A 21,924-nucleotide genomic window follows, 5' to 3' on the forward strand; every position below is an offset into this window, starting at 1 on the left:
GTGTCATGTGTGATGTACGAAAATAAATATTTCTAATTGATACCAACTTCGCTTTGGCTCGAAAGTTTACGAATTTCTCCTGGCCTCATTTTTCATCCATGCGACACTGTTGTCTTTTTGTTTAGATGTATTTCAAATTGTATGCACCAAAGCAGATAACTTGTTGCAGACTGCATTCGTCCCCATTGACCAGACATGTTGTTGGAGACTGAGTTCGTCCCCATTAGCCAGAGAGGAATTGTATTTCTTGGGTGTTCATATTGAATCATCACTAAAATGGTCCTTATATATCGACAATTTAAAATCTAAACTTAATTTAACTCTCATTCAGTTGTGATATTTGTTTTTATTTCTAGATTGAATATCCTAAATTACCTTTATCATTCAAATTTTCTATCTCGATTATCATGGCATGGGGTGGCTAAAGCTGTAGTAAAAATATTTGTTAAGTGCTGCCGAAAATGTCATAATAGCTATTTAAAACTTACCTTGCAGGCATTCCTGCAGGCCTCATTTTCATGAACTGTAAATTATGCCAAAGGCTGTTTTGTATGCATACAGTCTGATTGTATTTGTTAAGGATAACATGAATTTATGCGAATAAATATCCATCATTTAATTAAAGTATTCTTCATTTAATTGAAATGAATTTCCACAAAGCTGAGCCGGGAACAATTGAATATCCATCATCATACTTGACATACCAATTGAGGCAAGATCTTCTAATTTGAATGGTGAGGGAATATACCACCAAGGAGCCAATTTTTTTAGCAGGCTTCCTCCAGATTTGAAAGCATCTCTTTAAATAATTTCAAGCGTATTCTTAAAGCATGCTTGCTTTTTAAACCTTTGAACTATATGGATCAATTATGTACATTATGCAAAGAAAAGTCTAAATTGTTTTTTGTAAAATATCCCTATGTAATATAAAGAACCTTTGTTTCCATCTTGTGTATACTAACGATATTGATGTATATTTTTTATTTTGCGATGAAACAATGCTAAAGCGGCTAATGGTAGATAAAGCAATTAATGAATATCGTGGAGTTGAATAGGTAGGCATGTGAAATATAATTTTTGTTCATTCCTGTTATTTTCTCAAACAGAAAAGTCGAAATAATTCTGATTCTCCAATGGGATTGCTCTTGTTCTTCGGATGTATAGATTGCATTAGTTGATATTCACATTCTTTTACTTTTTGAGAAATGTTTGTGTGTATTGTTATAGGAATGTTTTAAAATAAATTTTAAAAGTACCTATGGGATAGTCATAAACTGTATCCTAGAGAGCAATTCATTACTTAGGAGATGATCAGTTTGCATTTAGGAAGGGGGGAGGCACGCGTGATGCTACTGCATTATTGAGGTCACTAATAGAGGGGAACATAGATCACAATCAGGATGTTTATGTCTATTTCATACTTTTGAAAGGTTTGATAGATTGAATTCGGTGGAATTGATGAATATATTACAGAAGATAGGGGCACATTGGTGGGATAGGAGAGTGAACCGCAACCTGTTCATGTGTCAGACTGCTCAGGTATGAGTGGGGCGTGAAGAGACCAGATGGGCAGTGTTAGGAAGAGGTGTAAGGCAGGGTTGTCCAATATCACCTGTGCTGTTCAACAGGCTTGTGGAAGAAATGGTTGAGGCAAGAACGGGATAGGAATGAAAGTTGGTGGAGAATTCATAAAATCATATTTGCTGAGGACCAAGTATTAGCTTCTCAGTAAGCAAAGGGGTTGCAAACATTGCTGAATGCAATGAAAATCAGTGCAATAGATAAGGGATGAGAGTCAATGTAAAACAAAGATAATGCAGTTTTCTAGGAAGAGGAAAGCTAAGCTAAATGTTAAAATAGAAGGGCAAAAAATTGAGCTGGTGGAACAGTAGTAGTAGTATTTAGGGGAGGCGACCGACTGCTGAGGTCATTTGTACCATAGGGAATGGACAGGAAAGGATGAAGGGTGGAGAGAAACCTGGCATCGGCATTAGCCTACTCTTTACGAAAGGCACCAAGGGGTCTGCGTCTTAATGTCCCATCCGACGGACAGTGCACTCACTCAAAGTGCCCTCGACAAAGCACCTCAAGTAGGGATCGAGATACCTCTGAAAAATATTCAACACTGCCGGGATTTGAACCCGAGCCCTCTGGGTGGGAAGCCATTATGATAGCCACTGTACCAATCTCGATCCCCACTGGTAGAAGAGTTAAGGTATCTTGGAAGTGTCTTGGACCAAAATGGTCAAAGCAATAGCGACGTAATAAGAAAAAATGCATTAGGCAAAGAAGCTTTCACAAGGAGGAGGGAGTTGATATGAGCCTTGAGTAGGGATATTAAGAAAAGTCTCGCTTAAACTTTCATATTGATGTGATTATATATGGTGCAGAAACATGGTCACTGAAGCAGGAAGATGGACTTAGATTGGAGGCTTTTGAAATTTGGGTATGGAGAAGATGAAACGGACAGAAAGGAAAACAAATGAGGGAGTGCAAGGTATGGTGGGCAAGGAGAGGGGATTGTTAGGAGAAAAATATGAAGCTTGGAGAAATGGACGATGGGCATATTGATCTGCAGTGGGATGTTGAAAACTGTGATAGAGGAGAGAATGTTGAGAGAATGACCAAGTTTGTTGGTTCTGCTTTTATCTCTACTAGTAATATTCTCCCTGTTGCTCATTCTATGTTGACCACACTTCTTCATACACTTTTATACAATATAGGTATTATTTCCACAATGCCAGCTCCTCCTCTTTGGCTCTCTTCTCCTGTGCTGTATATGACCCTATAACTGTCACTCCAGTAATCCCTGTCATCCTTTCATCTCACCTTGCACAGCCCTAAAATGCCTATATTTTCTCCATCCATCTCTAGATTTCTATTTTCTAATTTTCCTGCCCTAAATGTAATCCTAACATTCCAAGCCCTGATGGTATTTGGCATTCCAAGGTTTGGTATTCCAAACCCTGAAGTATTTGGTCCTCCTTTGTGTCTTCTATGCTGCCACTATTGCTTTTGCTTGACAAGGATTTTGGGACATCACCATAGAAGCCTTGCCTTTCCTGCACCAGGGTATTTTACATGACCCAGTTAACTGAATCTCATAGTTTCCAGGAGTCTTTCTAGTAACTCCATCCAACATTGGTATATGCCAGATCTCGCAATAAAATAAGGTATCAACTTGAATATAAATTAAAAATTGTAGCAGACAGCAGGCGTTCAATTGCATACAAAGAAGGCCAAGTATATATGGCGGGTACGAGAAGACAGAAAGCATTGAGTCTCATAATGTAAGGATAAGAGATAAATGTTCAAAAACAGTAAATAATGCAACTACTTAGGGTTTATAATGACCTACAAAAAAGTTTACCAGGGATGAAATAAAGACAACAGTTATTGTTATGCTTTAAAAATTGTGTTTAAATTAAGGCTGTTGAGTGAATCAATAAATTCATTATTTATGAAGCTGTTTTGCACCTTATATACATATGTACAGTGAAAATATCTAATATTTACATATAGAGTGGAAAAATCAACACTCATTGAACTGGGCGAGGAACTTCTGAGGAGGAAAAAATAGATATATTAAGAAAGATACTTGTATGAAGTTCAGGAGAATGAATTCTGAAAGATCTGAATGAATTATGCAAGAAAACCCACTCAGCTAATAAAATATCCATCAGAATATGTAGTCCTGAAAATCAATTGTGGGCAAATTAGTGGGTTTGAAAATTGTTGAGCATGAGTGCAGTAAAGAGGATTCTGACTGACCAACAAGATGGGAGTAGAAAATTGGGATGACCAAGAAAATGATGGCAAAATGATTAGTAGGTCAAGTTTAGAAGTTATAGGTACGGAGGTGAAGGTTGGGGAACAAAAATTTCATGAAATTGTTATAATAATCTTCAAGCTACACTGGATATCTTAAATTATTATATTAACAATAGCTGCTATATTTATTACTGATTTTAATCTTTTCTTATAAAACATGATGTTCCTTTGTGATGATTTGGACTTTAAAATTACCCGTACATCTTTGGAAATTAGTACATATTTGTCAATTGACAGATAAGATCATCTAAAAGCCATACACCATGGGTTTCTTCATTTTTATTTTTAATCAATAGTGCTAATGAGGAATCTATACCTCTTGGCAATCACAAACAGTTCTTGATTGGCATCATGACATAAAACTGTATTTATAAGCTCTGTATCTGTTAATCATCATCCAAGAAGAAGGAATCTGTGCCTATGCAACATGGACATTGTTTTGAGTAAACAGCAGCAGTCCCTTTGGACTGCTTTGAAATTACACTTGGTACCAATGGGACAAAGGTTTTGGGCAGTGGAAACTCCTCCCTCACCTTGGCGATTAACAAAAAGGGGTGGATAAAATGCATTCTCATTTGTGAATATTATCATCTTCATCTTATTACCTCAACCTCTTAATTATTTTATTTAGACTGACATTAAGGCAAGTTTTTTTTGGATGCAAAAGACTATTAGCATTGACTGGAAGAATATTAATATTCATGGAAAATTAAAAAACAACTACTAATAATTGTCAATCCCCAGAACATTATATGTGTACATATATATATATATATATATATATATATATATATATATATATATATATATATATATATATATATATATATATATATATATATATATATAACACTTTTTGAAAGTCTCACGGACGTAAATAATAATGTATAACACTTAGCACTAGTGGACACAGACAAAAACACAGAAACACACAAAAAAGAGACTCACTATTTTTCGAATTTTCGGTGGTCGTTGCCACCTTTATCAAGGAAGAGAGGGGCAGAACTGAAGGGAATACGAGGGCTGGAGCAATGGATGGAAGGGGAAGGTGGGGAGAGAATTCCGAAGGGATGGGTTTGGAGGGGCAGCGTTAGAAGGGTGGGGAAAATGTAGAAGGTGATGGGGGTGGAAGGGGGATGAAAATATAATTAGAGCAGGGTAATTAGTGCCTAATATTGATTCCTGGCCAATTCCAGGACTCCAAGAGCCAGATGAAGGATTGCTCTAATGTTTTCAGTTTCAGAGGAGGATCAGAGGGTGGGAGGGATGCTATGATGGATACACTATAGCATTTATCAAAGGGAGTGTTGTGTTCGGAGGCATGTTTGGGGATAGGGAGCATATCAATTAAGGAAGAGTTTTTGCATGAGGCTCGGCTTGGCACTTCAGAAACTTGTGCCAACTTTGCCCTGCCTATTATATTGGGCAGACCACGACACCCCTCAATATCAGAATCAACAACCACCGAGCCTCATGCAAAAACTCTTCCTTAATTGATATCCTTCATCTGGCTCTTGGAGTCCTGGAACTGGCCAGGAATCAATATTAGGCACTAATTACCCTGCTCTAATTATATTTTCATCCCCCTTCCACCCCCATCACCTTCTACATTTTCCCCACCCTTCTAACGCTGCCCCTCCAAACCCGCCCCTTTGGAATTCTCTCCCCACCTTCCCCTTCCATCCATCGTTCCAGCCCTCGTATTCCCTTCAGTTCTGTCCCTCTCTTCCTTGATAAAGGTGGCAACGACCACCGAAAATTCGAAAAATAGTGAGTCTCTTTTTTGTGTGTTTCTGTGTTTTTGTCTGTGTCCACTAGTGCTAAGTGTTATACATTATATATATATATATATATATATATATATATATATATATATATATATATATATATATATATATATATATAAACCTGAGTTAAACTCAGGCTAATTTAACAATGAATATTGTTTTACTAATTTCTACTCTTGTGCAGGATTATCATAGTGTGAAAAGTAGGTAATGAGATCAAGGCACTAGGTGTCACTTACCTTTTCCTTAGAGGGTGATATAAATACATATAATAAGATATTGCCTAAGTGCATACCTGACAAGGGCATGGACAATTTTTTCTCAAAGGCCTTTCGGAAGGAGTGAACACCACCGGCAAAGTACATAGGTACACGTTTGGTGAAAATATCTGAGACATATTTTTGTGTGAGTGAAAGAACATAAAGTGTAACAGTTAGGATGCGACCTTGGGTCTGCAGCATAGAAGGAAGTTCCCCCCTCTTCCACTCATGAGCATTTCATCTATCGTCCATTGCCACAATTACTGCAGAATTTTATGGTTTTTAATGATTGTGGTTTTTTTCCATTGAAAGTGAGGTTTTCGGACAAATGGGATATTCGCGGCCGGCATTCTTAATTGTAATGAAAACGATGGACCTCGAGTCCGCTATCTCCATTCTTCAAATTTACATGTGAACGTTTTTATAGCGATAGCCACGTAGTAAACGCTACAGATCCCAACAGAGCCCTAATCCTTACGCTAATGTCTATATTCACAGGAGTAGGGTCCTCGATGTACAATCGTGAACTGTTCCTCAAGGGAAAATCGCGTTTAGACTAGCGAAAACGCGCAATGGAAGATGGACAATCGCTCCATGAGATTCGCCGACGCTGGCTTTCGGTGTATCGAGGGAGGATGTATCTTCGAATTGAAAGCGTTTGACGAAGAAAAAGTATATTAATTCTATTTTATGGATATGAGTCGTATGAACGAAATGTCATATAAAATATATCTTATTGTTCACTCTTTACAGAATATTTAGGAAAAGCAAGCCTTTGTTTCTGGGCACATTGCCTTAAAAAAAGAGTTACATATTCGGGTAGGACCGATAATGACATTGACATTTAAATGCGTAAGTATTTAGTTCTAGGCAGAAGCACAGTACTATTTATTAGTAGTTAGATATACCTAATCATTTTAGGCGCTATATTAATTTTATTCGTGCAAATGTATGCGCGATACGCTTAAATTACGGCACATTGCCGTAATTTTGTAAAAGATATTTTAATTAAATGAAGAATACAATGTATCTTTCCACTGTCCTTGAGAGGACAGTGGAAAGATACATTGTATTCTTCATTTAATTAACATGAATTTCCACAAAGTTGAGCCGGGAACAATTGGAAACATATTTTCTATAATTTTTTTAATAACTGTATTTAATAATCTAAAAGCTAGAACGTGAGAATTTTGTGTGCGTTATACCCTTTTAATTGAATGAGATGGTTAATATTTACATAGTTATATTACCACAAAGGCTCAATTATAATCTTCGTTCGTTAAAAGGATATTATGTATTTAACGGTGTTTTTATTACTCAGGTTAAAATTTTTTATAATTGTTTTCGCCGCGAAAACTTGCACGATGGAAACTACTCCACCAATAGTTTTGTTGATTTTTAGTGTTATTGGCAACCGAAAAATGAAATTAATTAAGAAATTGTTTTGCAAATTTACGGTGAAAACAAGAAAAATTTTGAACATTGCAGCATTTGAGGGGAAAACGAATGAACTATTTTATACAATTGCGTAGACATCGTTGGGATTAGCCCAAGTTACTGCGGAGAAAATTTATTGGTTCTGTAAAAATGCGGAGGAACTTGTAGATGATGGTTAATCTCTGAGGAACTTGGAATCATGGACGATTGGTAACTAATCTAAAATGTTTTCAATGATCGTTTCTTAATTGTACAATTTTAATATGCATTTCACTGGTACACATCGAAAACATATGTTAAGTTCCCCATTCGTCTGAATCCGTATTTACAATCCATCTTGATGTCAAATAATTCCTCAAAATAGGTCTGATGATGACGAAAGTGACGAGGGGTATGATGATAATTTCGAATACGAAACGAGTTTTGGGAATAGCTCACCTCGAAAACATGACGGTGAATATAACATGCTTCATCCTCGTCGTGGGAAAGCATTGATCTTCAATTTCTTCAAATTTAAAAACAATCGTTACCACATTAGAATCGGTTCGCCTAAAGACGTAGAAAACTTATCTGATACCCTTTCTTATCTCGGATTTGACGTTGAGACGTACAACGATCTGGCTTCGGATGCTCTGAAGGCTGTTCTTCAGCAAGGTACCACAAATCTGTCTACATTAAATAACTTAATTCCAACAGAAGCAAATAATAATTTATTCTCAGCTCATAACTGTTTAAAGTTACAAAAATATTTCACAAATATTTTGTGGGACTCTTTCGTGTTTTACATTTTGATTAACAAAAATAAGCGTCGGCATTTGTATTCACGGGTATACAGCAAATGGGCAAGGTAACATGTCTAATATTGCGTTATCATTTCTTGAATTTCACTTAATCTAATCGATATTCTCTTCTAGTTGCTTGCGAGGATCACTCCGATGCCGACTGCCTCTGTGTGGTGGTCATGACACATGGACATAAAAACGGCGAACTCGCTGCAGCCGACCTCAGTTTTGAAGTCTCCGATCTGTGGAGTCCCTTTACCGCTGACAAATGTAAAAGTTTGGCTGGGAAGCCCAAGCTCTTTTTTGTTCAAGTGAGTATTTTTAAACAAAATCCTTTCCGAGGGCTTGATTCATCAAATTACTCTATGTTGAGAAAAAGGAGTAGTATTCGTATTTTACTCAACTAGTGGGTTAGAGAGCTCTGACTCTTACTTTCTCCAACGTGGCTTCAGCTGATAAACTTCAAGCAAATCCAAACAATATAAATTTAATTACTAGGAGAAGGAAATTACGTTGAATTGAAGTCGCAGTTCGAGCAATGCACATAAAGTATGCACATGGAGTATCATAAAATTATTTTATTTTCCCCGGTTAATGGATTTAGTCTGATTCAAACATTGTTTTGGCCCTCTTATTCACCTCAGTCGTATCAAGTCGAAATGATTTATTCCGACTAGGAGGGGGATCGGGATGCTGCGATGGCTGATTTATTGGCTTCTCATCCCGAGGGGCCGGGTTCGAAACCCAGTGGTGGCCGGATTTTTCAGTGACATCTCGATCCATACTTGGAGAGCTCTCCAAGTGAGTACGCTCTTCGTCGGATGGGGCGTAAAGTTTTGGGTCCCCTGGCGACTTTCGTTAATAGTAGGACTCACGACCTCCCCACGAGGAATATGTGAACAAGCTAACAAATAATTACGATTTTATTAGAAAAGTATTGGGTAAATGTGGTGACAATATTAGAGAAAATTTTGTTTTATCTTTCACTGGTTAGGCCTGATTTAGAATGTTCTGCTAAGATTATTGGGATCCTCATTGAGTTTGATTGATTACAGAATTGGATGGCGTGCAGCGCAGAGGATTTATGTTCGGAAAACGTTGTTGTGATAAACTGAGTAGGGTATCAAAATTATTAGCAAAGCTAGGCTGGAATTTGCTCATGGAGCGAAGAGTAAATTATAGATTCAATCTCTTGCATACATTGGAAGGATGTATCTTTAGCAATGATGTTGAAAATGTATTATTACCCTCATCGTACCACTTTAAAAGAGATCATGTCAGTAAAATTAGAGAGATTAAATGCTGAACAGATAGAGTTAAGATGTCATTTTTCCAGCGAACGATAAGAGATCAGAATAACGTCCGATCGCAGTAGGGGTAAAAATATTCGAGTCAAATTACTCTGGTGTGTAATCAGCCCTTATCACACACCCTAGCGGTAGTTTGCAGGGTATTAAAAATACTACTCCAGCCAGGAGCCTAATCAGTTTAGGATAAAGTGTGATGATGGTACAATCGTACTAATTGGGGTACCTCTAAAGTGGCCAAATGTCTGGTTTTATTCGACAGGACAAAAGGACGGTTACAAAGAGTTTCAATCTGTTTGACATCAAATTTACTTTGGTCGCTTTTTAAATACTTTTTAAATGCTAGAACGACGCCGAGAGTTCCAGGACTATCTTTCCCTTCGAACTGCTTGTTATATCCGAGTGTTCATGCGAGACCCTAAGAATTTCTCTTTCATGTCGCAGGCTTGCAGAGGAAGCAAACAGGATCCAGGGTCACTTGTGGGAAGATCATTCAAGAAAGCTAGTAAAATCAAGTATAAGGACCACAAATCAGGCAGCTACAAAATACCCGCATGCTCGGATATACTTCTGGCCTTTTCTTCGGCTCATGGTAAGGGTTTTTTCAATTCCAACTCATCTCACTTCACGCTAACTCTACTCAATTAACTTCATTTCGCCCCTGGGATTTGCTGTGTAACGTCTGTTCTCGAGGTCTCTGGCTTATAAGAAGGTATGGGCATCCTACAAAACGTCCTTTTGGGGAATACAGGTATATGCCACATAGGGTTGTCACCGGGTCTAGCTTTTGAAGAAACATCCAGAACTATTTTCTATGATACCTACTTCAGGGCAAACATCAGTATTTTGTATTTTACTGCTTTTGCTGACGTCAAATATTGCGATTAGAAACAGATTTGGGAACGGATATGAATTCATACCATTTCCGAGGGCACTTGTCATTCGGGGAATAAAATAGCGGCTGTGTATAACTACCTAAAATTGAAGAGGATGAACACGGGAAGCTGAGTGCAGAAGTTGAAGGACTTTGGTTGAAACAATGATGAAGGATTGCCTTGAACCAATTGAAAACACCATGCGAGGATAATTTATAGTAAATACTTGTCCTGCTTCAATTTTACTGCCCCCTCCCTTTCAGCCCGCCCTTCATCTTACGGAAATACAAGACTTGTAGACTGCTGAAGTCATACCGCTTCACTCTTGCTACCTATGACTCAAGAGTGAGTCTGAGAGAAGGTAGAACCAGGTTTTGCAGTGATTCTTTACCTTGACTCGTGACGGAAATACACACATCCGCTGCTAACCGCCCGCGCCTCCTTTTCTTTCATGGCTCTTTTCTTTCCTTTCTTTGATTTTTCATAATTTGGTTTTGTCTGTATTAATTTCTGTCCCCTTTCAAGACAGAATATTAATATGTTTGATTTTGCACGTAGCTAAAGTGGTTATCAGGATCATCAACGGAAGGATAGAGAGCAGAGGCAATGATTACTTAGTGAATGATCAGTTTAGGTTCAGAAAGGGGAGACGCACACGTAATGCCATTGAAGTAATGAGGTCACTAATCGAGAGAAATATAGAATACAATCAGGACGTATTCAAGTATATTGCAGAAAATAGGAATAGATTGGAGGGACAGGAGGCTAATTCGCAACCTGTACATGTCTCAGACTGCTCAGGTGCGAGTAAGGGATTGAGGTACTGGAAAGGCAGTATAAGAAGAGGTGTTAAGGCAGGGTTGCCCCTTATCACCTTTGCTGTTTAACGTACATGAGGAGGAAATGATTAAAGAAGCATGGAAAGAACTGGAGGTAGGAATGAAAGTCGGAGGGGAAATCGTAAAATCAGGTTTGCTGATGATCGAGCTTTAGTTTGTCAGTCAGTCGGGGGTTGCAGACTCACTGATTGCATTGAAAAGTCAGTGTGATAGATATGGGATGAGAATAAATACGGGTAAAACAAAGGTTTTGTGGTATTCCAGAAAGAGAAAGGCTAAGTTAAATGTTAAAATAGGAGGGCAAAAATATGAGTAGGTGGAACAGTTCACGTATCTCGGGAGTGTTTTTGACCAAACTGTCCAAAGAAGTAGGGACATAGGAAAAATAAATGCGTTGAGCAAAGAAGACTTCACAAGGAGGAGAGATTTAATGACAGGGACATTAAGGATCTTGAGAAAAGGTTCGTCAAATTCTAGATATGGAGTGTGATTTGTAACGTGGCCATTGAAGCAGGATGATAGGCGTAGATTGGAGCCATCGCCAACTGAAGTAAACCATTGCCAACTGAAATGTATAGAACATCAATTATTAAAAATATAATGCTTTCCGAAGGGAAGCAGAAGAATGGTATGTGAAAATAATTAAATTAAAGCGTTCCATTTTTTTCAAACTATCGGCGAGTGAAAAACTTGCAAATATGACCTTATTCAATGGCTTGTATTCTTTTTTTGAGTGGAAATGTTAATTTTTATATTTCAAACACTCGTGGATTTAAAGTTCAAATTAGCTAGGTAGAAGTCAAAAGTCGCATAGCATACGACCCTACATAAATCGAGGAATAGAGAAGCCCGTTAAAGACGAGGTGCATCTGCAATTGAAAGCAAGCAGCAAGTTTTTGTCATTAATTCTTACATTTTGTAGTTCCATCACAAAATGCGTTGCCCATAAGTACTTAATATCCGTGTCCACTGACTTAATATCCTTGTCCGCTGCTTAATTAAAAAGCATGCCTCGCAAAGCTTTGAAGGAACGCGAAAGAAATCACAGGCGCATAATTTTTCCTTCCTACTTCTGGAAAACTCTAGGGTTCACGTCCGTGAGGGATGTCAAGAAAGGCTCCTGGTTCATTCAGTGTCTATGCCAACAGTTGCGGGACAACGGAAGTAAGCACCACTTGCTCACCATCCTCACTTTCGTGTGCCAGAGGGTGGCAGTTGATTACGAGACCTTGGGCGGAGAAAAGCAGATGCCGACGGTCGTCTCGATGCTCACGCGTTTGCTGTACTTCAGGTCGGTGACTAAGAGCAAAGACTCGGCGAAGCGAAGGCGTAGGGACTGCGTGCCATATCAAAGGCCGAAGTCATCCCGCACGAGGCGGTAAAAGAGCTCTCTGGCGATGATTTTCCTCGTTACTTAATGAAGGTCATACTGAAATGGAGTACATGAGGGTGATTGCGCCCCTTCATAAATGTGTATTTTTATCGATGCAAATGTTTCCATTATTTGAGGGAAAACTTTTAAGTTGAAAGAAATGATGAGTTCCACGCTGTCACAATTATTCTTTCGGATTACTGCCAATACTTCTATTTATACTATTGCAAAATTGAAAGTCATAATAAAGAGGCAACATTTTTATAAAAATACAGCTCAGATTTTTTTGCCTTTTGTCTTTTCTCTCTCTCTCTCTGCTAATTCTACTTTCCATGTAATTGGCCGTGTTCGGCTACTGATTGTGTAAAGGTTTATTAACAAAATGTAAAAGAATTATAACCATCGAGGTGATACATTTTACAATGAAAACACCCATATTTATTTTGGGATTATATATATGTGTATATATATATATATACATATATATATATATATGTATATATATATATGATTATACATATATATATGTATAATCATATATATATATATATATATATATATGTATATATATCTAAATAAAATCCCAAAACATATATATATTCGGGTCGCGAAATTCCAGGGGTAGAGCGTTGGATTACTGACCGGAGGGCCCTGGTTCGATTCCCGTGCAAGTCTCTCTGGGGACCTGCAGCTCCATATAAATGTATATATAATATATACATTTATCTAGGCGCCTTAACTATTCTCCGATACAATCCAACGAATCCAATATTATCAATGAATGAATAATTATTACAACATAAATTTAAGGGTATTTTAATGTTTAGCAGCATTTTATTTATTGATGTGAAATGGTTGAAACGCTTGGCATCAACAAATGTGGTAATTTTTTGACAAATTTTCCTTTCTAAAATTTTTTGATATTTTTGTTTTCTTCAATTACATTCAAACATTTTAATCGTGCAGTTTGTTTCATGAGGCCTGTGTGCACCATTGGTTCAAAGGAACGCAGATAAATGGCTAAATAAATATGTAATGTAATGACTGTATATTTAAATAGGTGTAACGAGATCAGAAAGTATGATAATATATAAAATGATTGCATAAAGCATAATGTCCTATTCGTGTGAACGTGAGGGCAATAACGACTCTGCTTTGACTTTCTCTGCACCATATCTGCCCACGGGTCTAAGGGCACGCCCGCGCCCCCGGCTAACGCCCCGAATGGTGCACGCTGCCTGGCTGGAGATGGAGGTGAGAGGGGTGATGGAATGGATAACGCGGCGGTTCGGATGTGGTGGTGGTAGGGTCACGAGGAAGTCGCGGTCGTGGAAGGAAGCCGCGTGAGTCGCCTTCGCCTCAGCGTGGGGTTGCGTGCAACGGCCACCGTTCACTTTCCGAGACGGGTTTCATTAGTCGAGGATTCCGTCTCATCTTGAGAGAAATGATCGCCGTGCTTTACTCGTGCAGCCGTCGTCATTTTCAGTGAGGTAAGTCCACCGTGATTCTTTCGCTGTACCGAAAAAGTGTCTCATTCTACACTCTTCTCTCGGTTCTGATTTGAAAGTGCCGCTTCCGTTTGTTTTGAGACGACATGATTCATTTTTGGTCAAACGGAAGATGGTCCGAGAAGAGCCTTGAAGCTAAGCTTTGTCAGAAGATGTTAACCATTACTAGCTTATTATTGTTTTAATATGGGGTTTAAGGCATTTTTTGCCCATCTGAATTAGGACTTCAGGAGTAGAGTGGTGCGTAGTGCTAGGATCCATCTAAAATCTACCCTAAGCCGATAGAATACTGCTAATAATAATGTGTTAACTCTCGGAGGAGCATGAGAGAAAACGGAGGGAAGAGAAACAAGAAATTTGAAGAACCTAAGCGAAATGCCAGGTTGACCTCACAATAATCTAGTGCGAATGAAGTGCACGAAGCACAAACTGAATTGTCCCCAAGGGTGTAGCGGGACGGTTGGAACCAATTCATACACGCAAGAAGCATAGCCTTTATTTAAGCTACATTTTGCCGTGGAAACTTCGGAAAATGTATTAAAATTGTTTACCTATGTCTCGTGCACATAGCTAGCTCATCAAGTAAAAAAACAATAGCAGTGATGCTTCTCAGGCACGCCTCTTCAACATTAAGACTGCCTCTTCAACATTAAGACTGCCTCTTCAACATTATGCCTCATCCAACATCTCTTGAAAATTAAGACTAATTTTTAGCCGAGTGACCACCACGGTCATTTTGTCGTAGTTGAAGTATTCAGAGGACAGAATGCAGGTTATTTATCGATAATATTATTTTCCTCAATTGACATGTGATAGCAGAACGAATGTTGGTTGTGTGGGAGGTTCGCTCCTTAATGGCCACGGAAATGAAAAAATCCGCAGCAAGTCATGGAACGGGCAGAAGATCCATGTGCGTGCATGGATTGAGATGTTATAAAATAATATAATATTTGCAATTTCCCCCATCATTACAGTTTATTCTTTATTTACGTTAACGAAATTTACCGGTAATTTTAATAAACTTTGACAGAGAGCGTAGCTATGCATGATGCGGAAATATGTTCATTGAAGCAGGCTGATAGACGTAGATTGGAGGCTTTGGAAATGTAGGGGTGGAGAAGCGTGGAGAAGGAGAAATGGACCGAGAGGAAAACAAACGAAGTGCTAGGTATGGTGGGTGAAGAGAGAGGATTGTTGGTAAAAATCATGAGGTAGGAAAAATGGATAGAGGGTGTATTTATCGGCAGTGGGATATTGAAGACTGTGATAGAGGGGATAATATTAGGTAAACGAGGAAGGGGTGGAAATTGGATAGGGATGTTGGACAAAAGGAAGTACGTGGGGATAAAGGGGGCTTTTTGTAGGGTAGGTTATAGGTTGTGTTTTGTTAAGAGAAACAAGATATTTGGTAATCGTGCCCTTCTATAACCTACTTTAACCGGTAGTTTATATAATAATAATACTGACGACCAGCTGTCGGAGGTCCTCCCTTCTGAAAATATGGCTCGATAAGTAGGAATAAATGGAGCAGGCCCAAAGACTGTGCAGTAGTGAAGGGATATGCGTAGATGTGCGAGAAAAGGGGAGAATTGGGGAGACTCATTGTAAAATGACTGTTTTCATCTGCAGGTGTCGTTCCACGAATCGTGCTCAGCAAGTGATTCGTCTTGCTTTCGTCATCATGAGCTTGGGATATTTATCGCATCGATTCTGTTCCACTGTCGTGATTCATACAGTAAATATATTGATATATGTTATGTGAAGGTCGATCGTGAATTTTATCCCACGACCAATATTCATGCCGTCATACAATAGCTCTATAAACTGACAGGCCTCTATTTCATGCAAAATCATATATCCGCCACATTTTGCATTTTGCACACCCCATACCGCAACGCACTCCCTGGGTTGCGGTTCCTGTCGCACTTCCGGAAGGAAATCTCTGGGGTGGGTGAATTTATGTCGAGACTGCATCACTTTAGGAATATTTAGTTCCCATTGAGCCTAGGTAGAGACCTACGGCACTCGTTAAGCTTCTTCCCTCCAGTTTACTCCGCTGTGCCTGTGATTTGTAGTATGCAATCTTATCTCGCCAAAGGCACCATCTTTCTGGGACATGACCGGAAAATCTCTCTCCCTCAGAAAACAAGCAATTAAAGCCGTGCTCAAGCTGCTAATCCCTACTTCAACCTTACTCTCGATTACTTTATCTCCCAACCTCACCCTGGGATCAAACACAGAGGAATGACACGGATTACAATTCAAACAATAATTTTATGTTCATTGTATTGAATAAAATGAGAAATATCCCCCTGAGAAGTGCGTCGTAATAGCTTGTAAATAATTTGTGCTTTTAAGAACTTTGAATGAATTTAATGCTTTCTGCAACGCTACCGAAAGACTGTAAAGTGTTCGCTTAAAAAAATGGAAAGTCGCCAACACTCTCCGGCACACAAAGTTATACTGGGAAGTGCGTACAATTTTTTTCGTATTTCTCGAAGTTAAGTCTTCTTTCCCCTCGTTCCGCAAGTTAACATCCATCCCTTATCCCTTCATCAATCTTCCTTATCCCACGCCGTCTTTCACCACCTAACCCTTCTCTCCCCGCTCGTATGCATGTCAACTTCTCCCTATCATTAGGTCCTGGCCCCTAACGGAAGGGCCTTCCCAGCCTTAAACTTCACTCCTATTTCGTTTATCGCCTTGCCATAAACATGCTACGTCCCACAGGGGTATACCACTTCCCCACGTCGCTTTTCCTTAGGCGCCCTCGTGTCTTTCTTACACTTCAAGTCTCTTGGTCTCATGCCTTTTGTACGGATGTTTTCTCATTGCAGTCCCCTCTCTTCCGTCGTCCTCCGACCCAAGACCCATAATCTGGTTGGATTTTTCAATTGTCCGCCTCTCCTCAATCGCACTTTGCACCGCCTTTGCCTTTCTCTGCTCTACCTTGCACTTCAAAATATGTAAAAAGATGCCTTACGTGCCGAGGCGAAACTAGCCAACCCAATAAAAATGCTTGGTACAAGTACTAAGTTATCCAATTAGTTCGTATAATAAGAACTGCAATTCAAAATCAATGTGCGCTATAGTGGAGAGATTATTTACCGGAGCGAATACTTTACTCGCACAAAACCTCAATCGCTCGTAATTGTTTTAGTTTTTTAGTTCCATTTAGTACCCTGCGAGCCACCACAAGGGCGTGTGGCAGGGGGTGATTATATACCAGACTACCCTTTACCAAAACACCTTTCCCTCCAAACGCGGTCAGACAGACGTTATTTTATTCTGATCCATAATCGTTCGTGGGAAAGATGATCTCATATCTACCTGTTTTATACTGAATCCCTAGGATTTTACTGGCATGATCTCTCCTACCGTAGTAAGAAAGGGTTAATAACAAAGTTTCAGTATCATTGCTATAGAGACATTCTAGAGGAATCTGTAATTTAACCTTCGTTTAGCGAGTCATTCCCAATATAGATCCTCTATTAATTTTGAAAAGCTGCTCAGTTTGTCATTAGAAAATTTCACAAATCTAGCTCCTCTACGCTGCACGCGATCCAATTGGGTCATCAATCCAACTTTGTGAGGATCCCATATACTAGCAGCATATTCTAAATGAGGTCTAACGAACAGAAGATAGCATTTCTCTCTGACCTTTCCATCACATTTTCCCAGTACTCTTATAATAAATCCTAATTTGCTGTTAGCTTGTCCACATATTCCCCGTATGTTTCACCCAGGAGATGTCGTGAGTTACGGTAACGCCTCAGTTTTTTAATCGATTCTATGTTTCGGTGTTCTTGGGTGCTCAGTAGGCGTTCAGGAGGGAAATGATTTTTTTCAAGAAATTCATCCCTGCTATACTATACATCCTTAAACTTTTTTAAGTGTAATTCAAATAACCATGTGTCGCACCAGCGTTGCATAGCATTCTTGTAATCTGCCAAAGCTCCCTTATCGTACGGATTACGGATATCTTTGAAAACCTTTTGCATCGTCGGCAAATAAGCGTACGAGGTCTGTAAATTAAGAAATGAGGCTGACAATTTAGCGTTCTATCTGGCAACACTGGAGGCGCTGGGCTTGGAGGGGCGGCCGGGGGACATGTGATTCGCCTTCAGTATAGGTTTGAACTCGCTCGAGTCATTTGGCAGTCCGTAGCGAACTTTTGTGAAAAAGTTTTTTCTATTGTGTTCTAAAAATAAGTGACATCAATTTCGAGCAACGGTGTGCTCTCAGGTTTTGCTTCAGACTTGGGCACAGTGCAACGGAAACTCTTGCGAAACTTCAGCAGGGCTACAGAGATAGTGGTTTGTCGAGAGCCCAGGTTTTTCGATGGTTTAAGGCATTTTCAAAAGGGAGAGTGTCGATTACAGATGAACCACGAAGCGGAAGGCCTTCATCTTCAAGAACCGATGAAAATGTCGTACATTTGCAAAGGGCATTAAAATTACCGGTTAAAATTATATTTTATTTTGATTATAGACTGCTTCTAAATCAAGAAAGCATGATTAATAATGACATTCGTTTTCTACTCCACTGATCTCTATTCCGCTTCATTAATGAAGAAATTTTGATAGCTACTGTGAGCAATTGAGTTGAAATAAAGTTATGTTTATCATTTTAAAGAAAAATGTGCTTAGTTTATGCTCAAGTCCCACGTAATACAATGTTTAAAACAATGAATATTCGTTGAATTGTGGAAAAAGCAGTAATTTCAGGCCGAAATAGTTGTATGTTAACATATTGCTATTATTATTATTTTATTATTATTATTAGGTAATCTACCGGTTAAGGTAGGTTTTTGGATGGACAAAATTACTAATGCAACAATTTGTGACCCTCAACAAAACACAACATCCCAGTCTACATCAGGTCCCTCTTCATCTCTACATATTGCTATAAGGTTTGTCATTAGTCATAAGTATTACAGTGTTTCTAACACTGAGGTGTGTTCTCAAGTTTCCCGAAATTTTTTATTGCACGTCTCCAGTTGGTTATTTTTTAACCTGTTTTGAAGCGTTGTGTCTGCAGAATCTTCCCGAGTAACCACCTCAAACCTTCTTTTGTTGATTAGTTATGTCCATTTACGTGAAAGGGTGTTCGTGGAGTGCGGCGAAAAATCGGAACCGCAAAAATAAGCTCCTTGAAGGAGCAGCGCTTTTCTTTAAAATTCTGTGTGAAACTCGGCAAATGCTTCACGGAAACTTTTCAGTTTATTACCAAAACTTATGGTGAGGATGTTAAGAAGCGTGCCGCGTGTTATGATACTACCCGGTTCTAAAAAAGGCGGCAAGCAGTGGAAGGCGACAAGCGTTCCGGAAGACCATCAACATCCACTAATGAACCTCACATTGAGAAAGTGGACAGCGTATCTCTCAGGGAACTTGCGGAAGAGTGTGGCATTTCGATTGGTTCGTCCTATAAAATCCTTACTGAAAAATTGAGGGTGCATCGAGTCGCTATCAATGCCGTGCGTCGCCTGATGACAGCACAACAGGAACAACATCGAGTTCAAGTATGTCAGGAACTGTTTGATCGAGCTGAAGAGAATGAAAGCATCTTGTCCAGCATTATGTCAGGTGATGAGTCATGGGTTACTGGAGATGAAATCGAGAAAACAGGGCAAATTTCACTCTGGATCGGTGAAACTTTCCCCTTTCCAAAAAGATTTTGAAGTTCGTTCGAATGTCGAAATGATGTTGACTGTTTTTTTTGTTGGAAAGGGGGTTGTCCATCACGAATAACTACCTAAAGGCCAGGCATACAACGCGAAGTAATACTTGGGGGTAAAGAAACCCCCAAGAGAGAGAATCAAGCGAAAACGGTCCGAACTTTGGAGTAGCTGCGAGTGGTTTTTTCACCACCACAATTCGCCGTCTCATTCAACTCTCAGAACTCGTGAGTTTATAGCTAATAACAAGACCGCTGTGCTTCCCCACTAACCCTACTCCCCATGTGACTTTTTCCTGTTCCCAAAACTAAACACCCCGCTCAAAGGAAAAAAAAATTACCACCATCGAGAGATAGAGAAAAAATATTAGACGGAGTAGCTTATGAGCATTCCGGGAGAAATGTTGCGGGACTGTTTCCAAAAGTGGGAACGCCGTTAGGATAAGTTTATACGTTGGGGAGGAGGCTACTTTGAAGGGTACCCTAACCAATAATTTGTAAGTGAAATGTTGTTTTGTAATAAAAAAGTTCAGGAGATTTTATCATACAAACACTACGTCATTGGTGTCATAATCATTCCTGAATACGAAAACAAGCATTATTAAGGAGATGAGCCATGCAGACAGGAATTGTACTTCAAAAAGAACATTAAAAAATGTGTTTTCAAGTAATTAGCATTTTAATGCATTCATTTTTGTCATTATAGCTGACCTCCAGTTCATCAACTGATTCCTCAGCCCATTTTAATGGGTTCTTTTTGTGGTATTCTATAGGATGAAAGCTATTCCTCATCTGTATCTGTAATATTATCTAAAGAGCTTTCAAATGGTTTCAGAATTTTTCTTCAAGTATTGTTTCTTGATGAGTAGTTTTGTTTTTACAAAAATGATTCAGTTCATAGCCCATAAATAGTATCTATAAAAAGTATGGGTAATTGTGGTTATGCTACAGACATGCTACATTTTCTGACTCAAGAACTAAATTGAACTCTTCAGAGAATTCATTTCATGTTAGGCACTACTGTCACTGCAGTTTCTCTAATGGCTTCATTAATTCCACACATGAGAAAATCCTACTCATTAAATTAAATTTTAGTACATCTAATTTCTTGTTTTGACTTTGTGTATCTTTGTGTCAAGGAAGAAATGCATGCCAGGTCACTTTGAGAAGAGGCTACCAGTGATGAGAAAGAAGACCATATGCTCTGAGCGGATTTTTGTTGCATTGTATGTATTTACATTGAGCAAACAAGATACCAGGGATTAGTGAAAGTAAATTTAAAACCAGTAACAAAGGCTTTGATGCAGCCATAAAAATAATGTGTAATATTTAATTATGAGGAGGAATACTGATAGTGTACTTGAAGAAGAATGCAAATCCTCCAGACAAATAGAATAGCCCACATATTTTGGAAATTAATGAAAATCAGCCTATTGATCTATGCACCTGAGATTATCGCATTAATATTCTATCACTAGTTGGAAAGGAAGCTTCTATATTGAGTACCAGCACAGATTTGGAAGTATACAACCAACGAAGCTACTCCAGCTCTCAGACTTAAGAAATTGAAGAAGAAAAAAAAGAAGTTAATGTAAGATGAACTGAAATTTATGTGATTTGTAGATATCTACCGTTAAAGTTTAATTTTAACAATGTTTCATGTTGTAAGCAAGCAGAGGTAATCAAACAGGAATGAAAATTGAGATGAATCTAAGGTTAAAAATGTGTATGGTAGGAATAATGTTTGTTTCCCATGCTATTTTGTGTGTACATTGAGAAGGTATTTAAGTGTTATGGAAATAAAGTTTTGGTGTGAATTTATGGGAAGAGGATGAAAATCCTTTAATTCAGAGAAGCTGTATCAATATTTGCTAAGAAGAGAGACGACCTAATTTTGATGTGCGGAAAATATGGAGCGAAATTGAACTATTAAGATTTTTGTCAAAATGAAGTGGTACTTTTGGCAAATAGATACAGCCTAGGCATAAAAAACCTCATTAAAACTTATGTATCAAATTAATTTGTGCATAGCTGTGAAGTAAGACAAGAATAGTGCAAAGAAAAAAGGTTAAAAGCTATGGAAACATGTTGCTACAAAAGCATGATGAAATAATTAGAACAGCTTGAGTAGTAAATGAAGAACTCTGAAGAGTGATTGAGGACACTTACAAGAAGAAGAAAAACTACATTGACCCATCTTGATGAACAATAATTGAATGAAGGTCATTCACGGAAGCAAATGTTGCC

The 21,924-nt window shown here is 38.6% G+C and overlaps 2 protein-coding genes across 2 annotated transcripts in view; both read left to right on the forward strand.

Moving 5' to 3' along the window:
- The first annotated feature begins 3,778 nt into the window (after positions 1-3,778).
- On the forward strand, positions 3,779-12,500 carry LOC139695472 (caspase-1-like). Its single transcript, XM_071594258.1, has 4 exons — positions 3,779-3,851; positions 8,230-8,408; positions 9,849-9,996; positions 12,205-12,500. Exons 1-4 carry the CDS (start codon positions 3,779-3,781, stop codon positions 12,498-12,500), a joined length of 696 nt encoding a protein of 231 aa, XP_071450359.1.
- Positions 12,501-13,918: 1,418 nt separating this feature from the next.
- Positions 13,919-21,924, forward strand: part of LOC139695473 (dual oxidase 2-like) — a 77,771-nt gene continuing 69,765 nt past the window's right edge. Inside the window, exon 1 of the mRNA XM_071594259.1 lies at positions 13,919-13,980. The gene's annotated coding sequence lies outside the window, so the exon portion shown is untranslated. The remainder of the gene's footprint in view (positions 13,981-21,924) is intronic.

Source organism: Hetaerina americana, unplaced genomic scaffold, assembly GCF_022747635.1.
Source record: "Hetaerina americana unplaced genomic scaffold, ioHetAmer1.1.p SCAF_6, whole genome shotgun sequence".
NCBI classification, from domain to species: domain Eukaryota; kingdom Metazoa; phylum Arthropoda; class Insecta; order Odonata; family Calopterygidae; genus Hetaerina; species Hetaerina americana.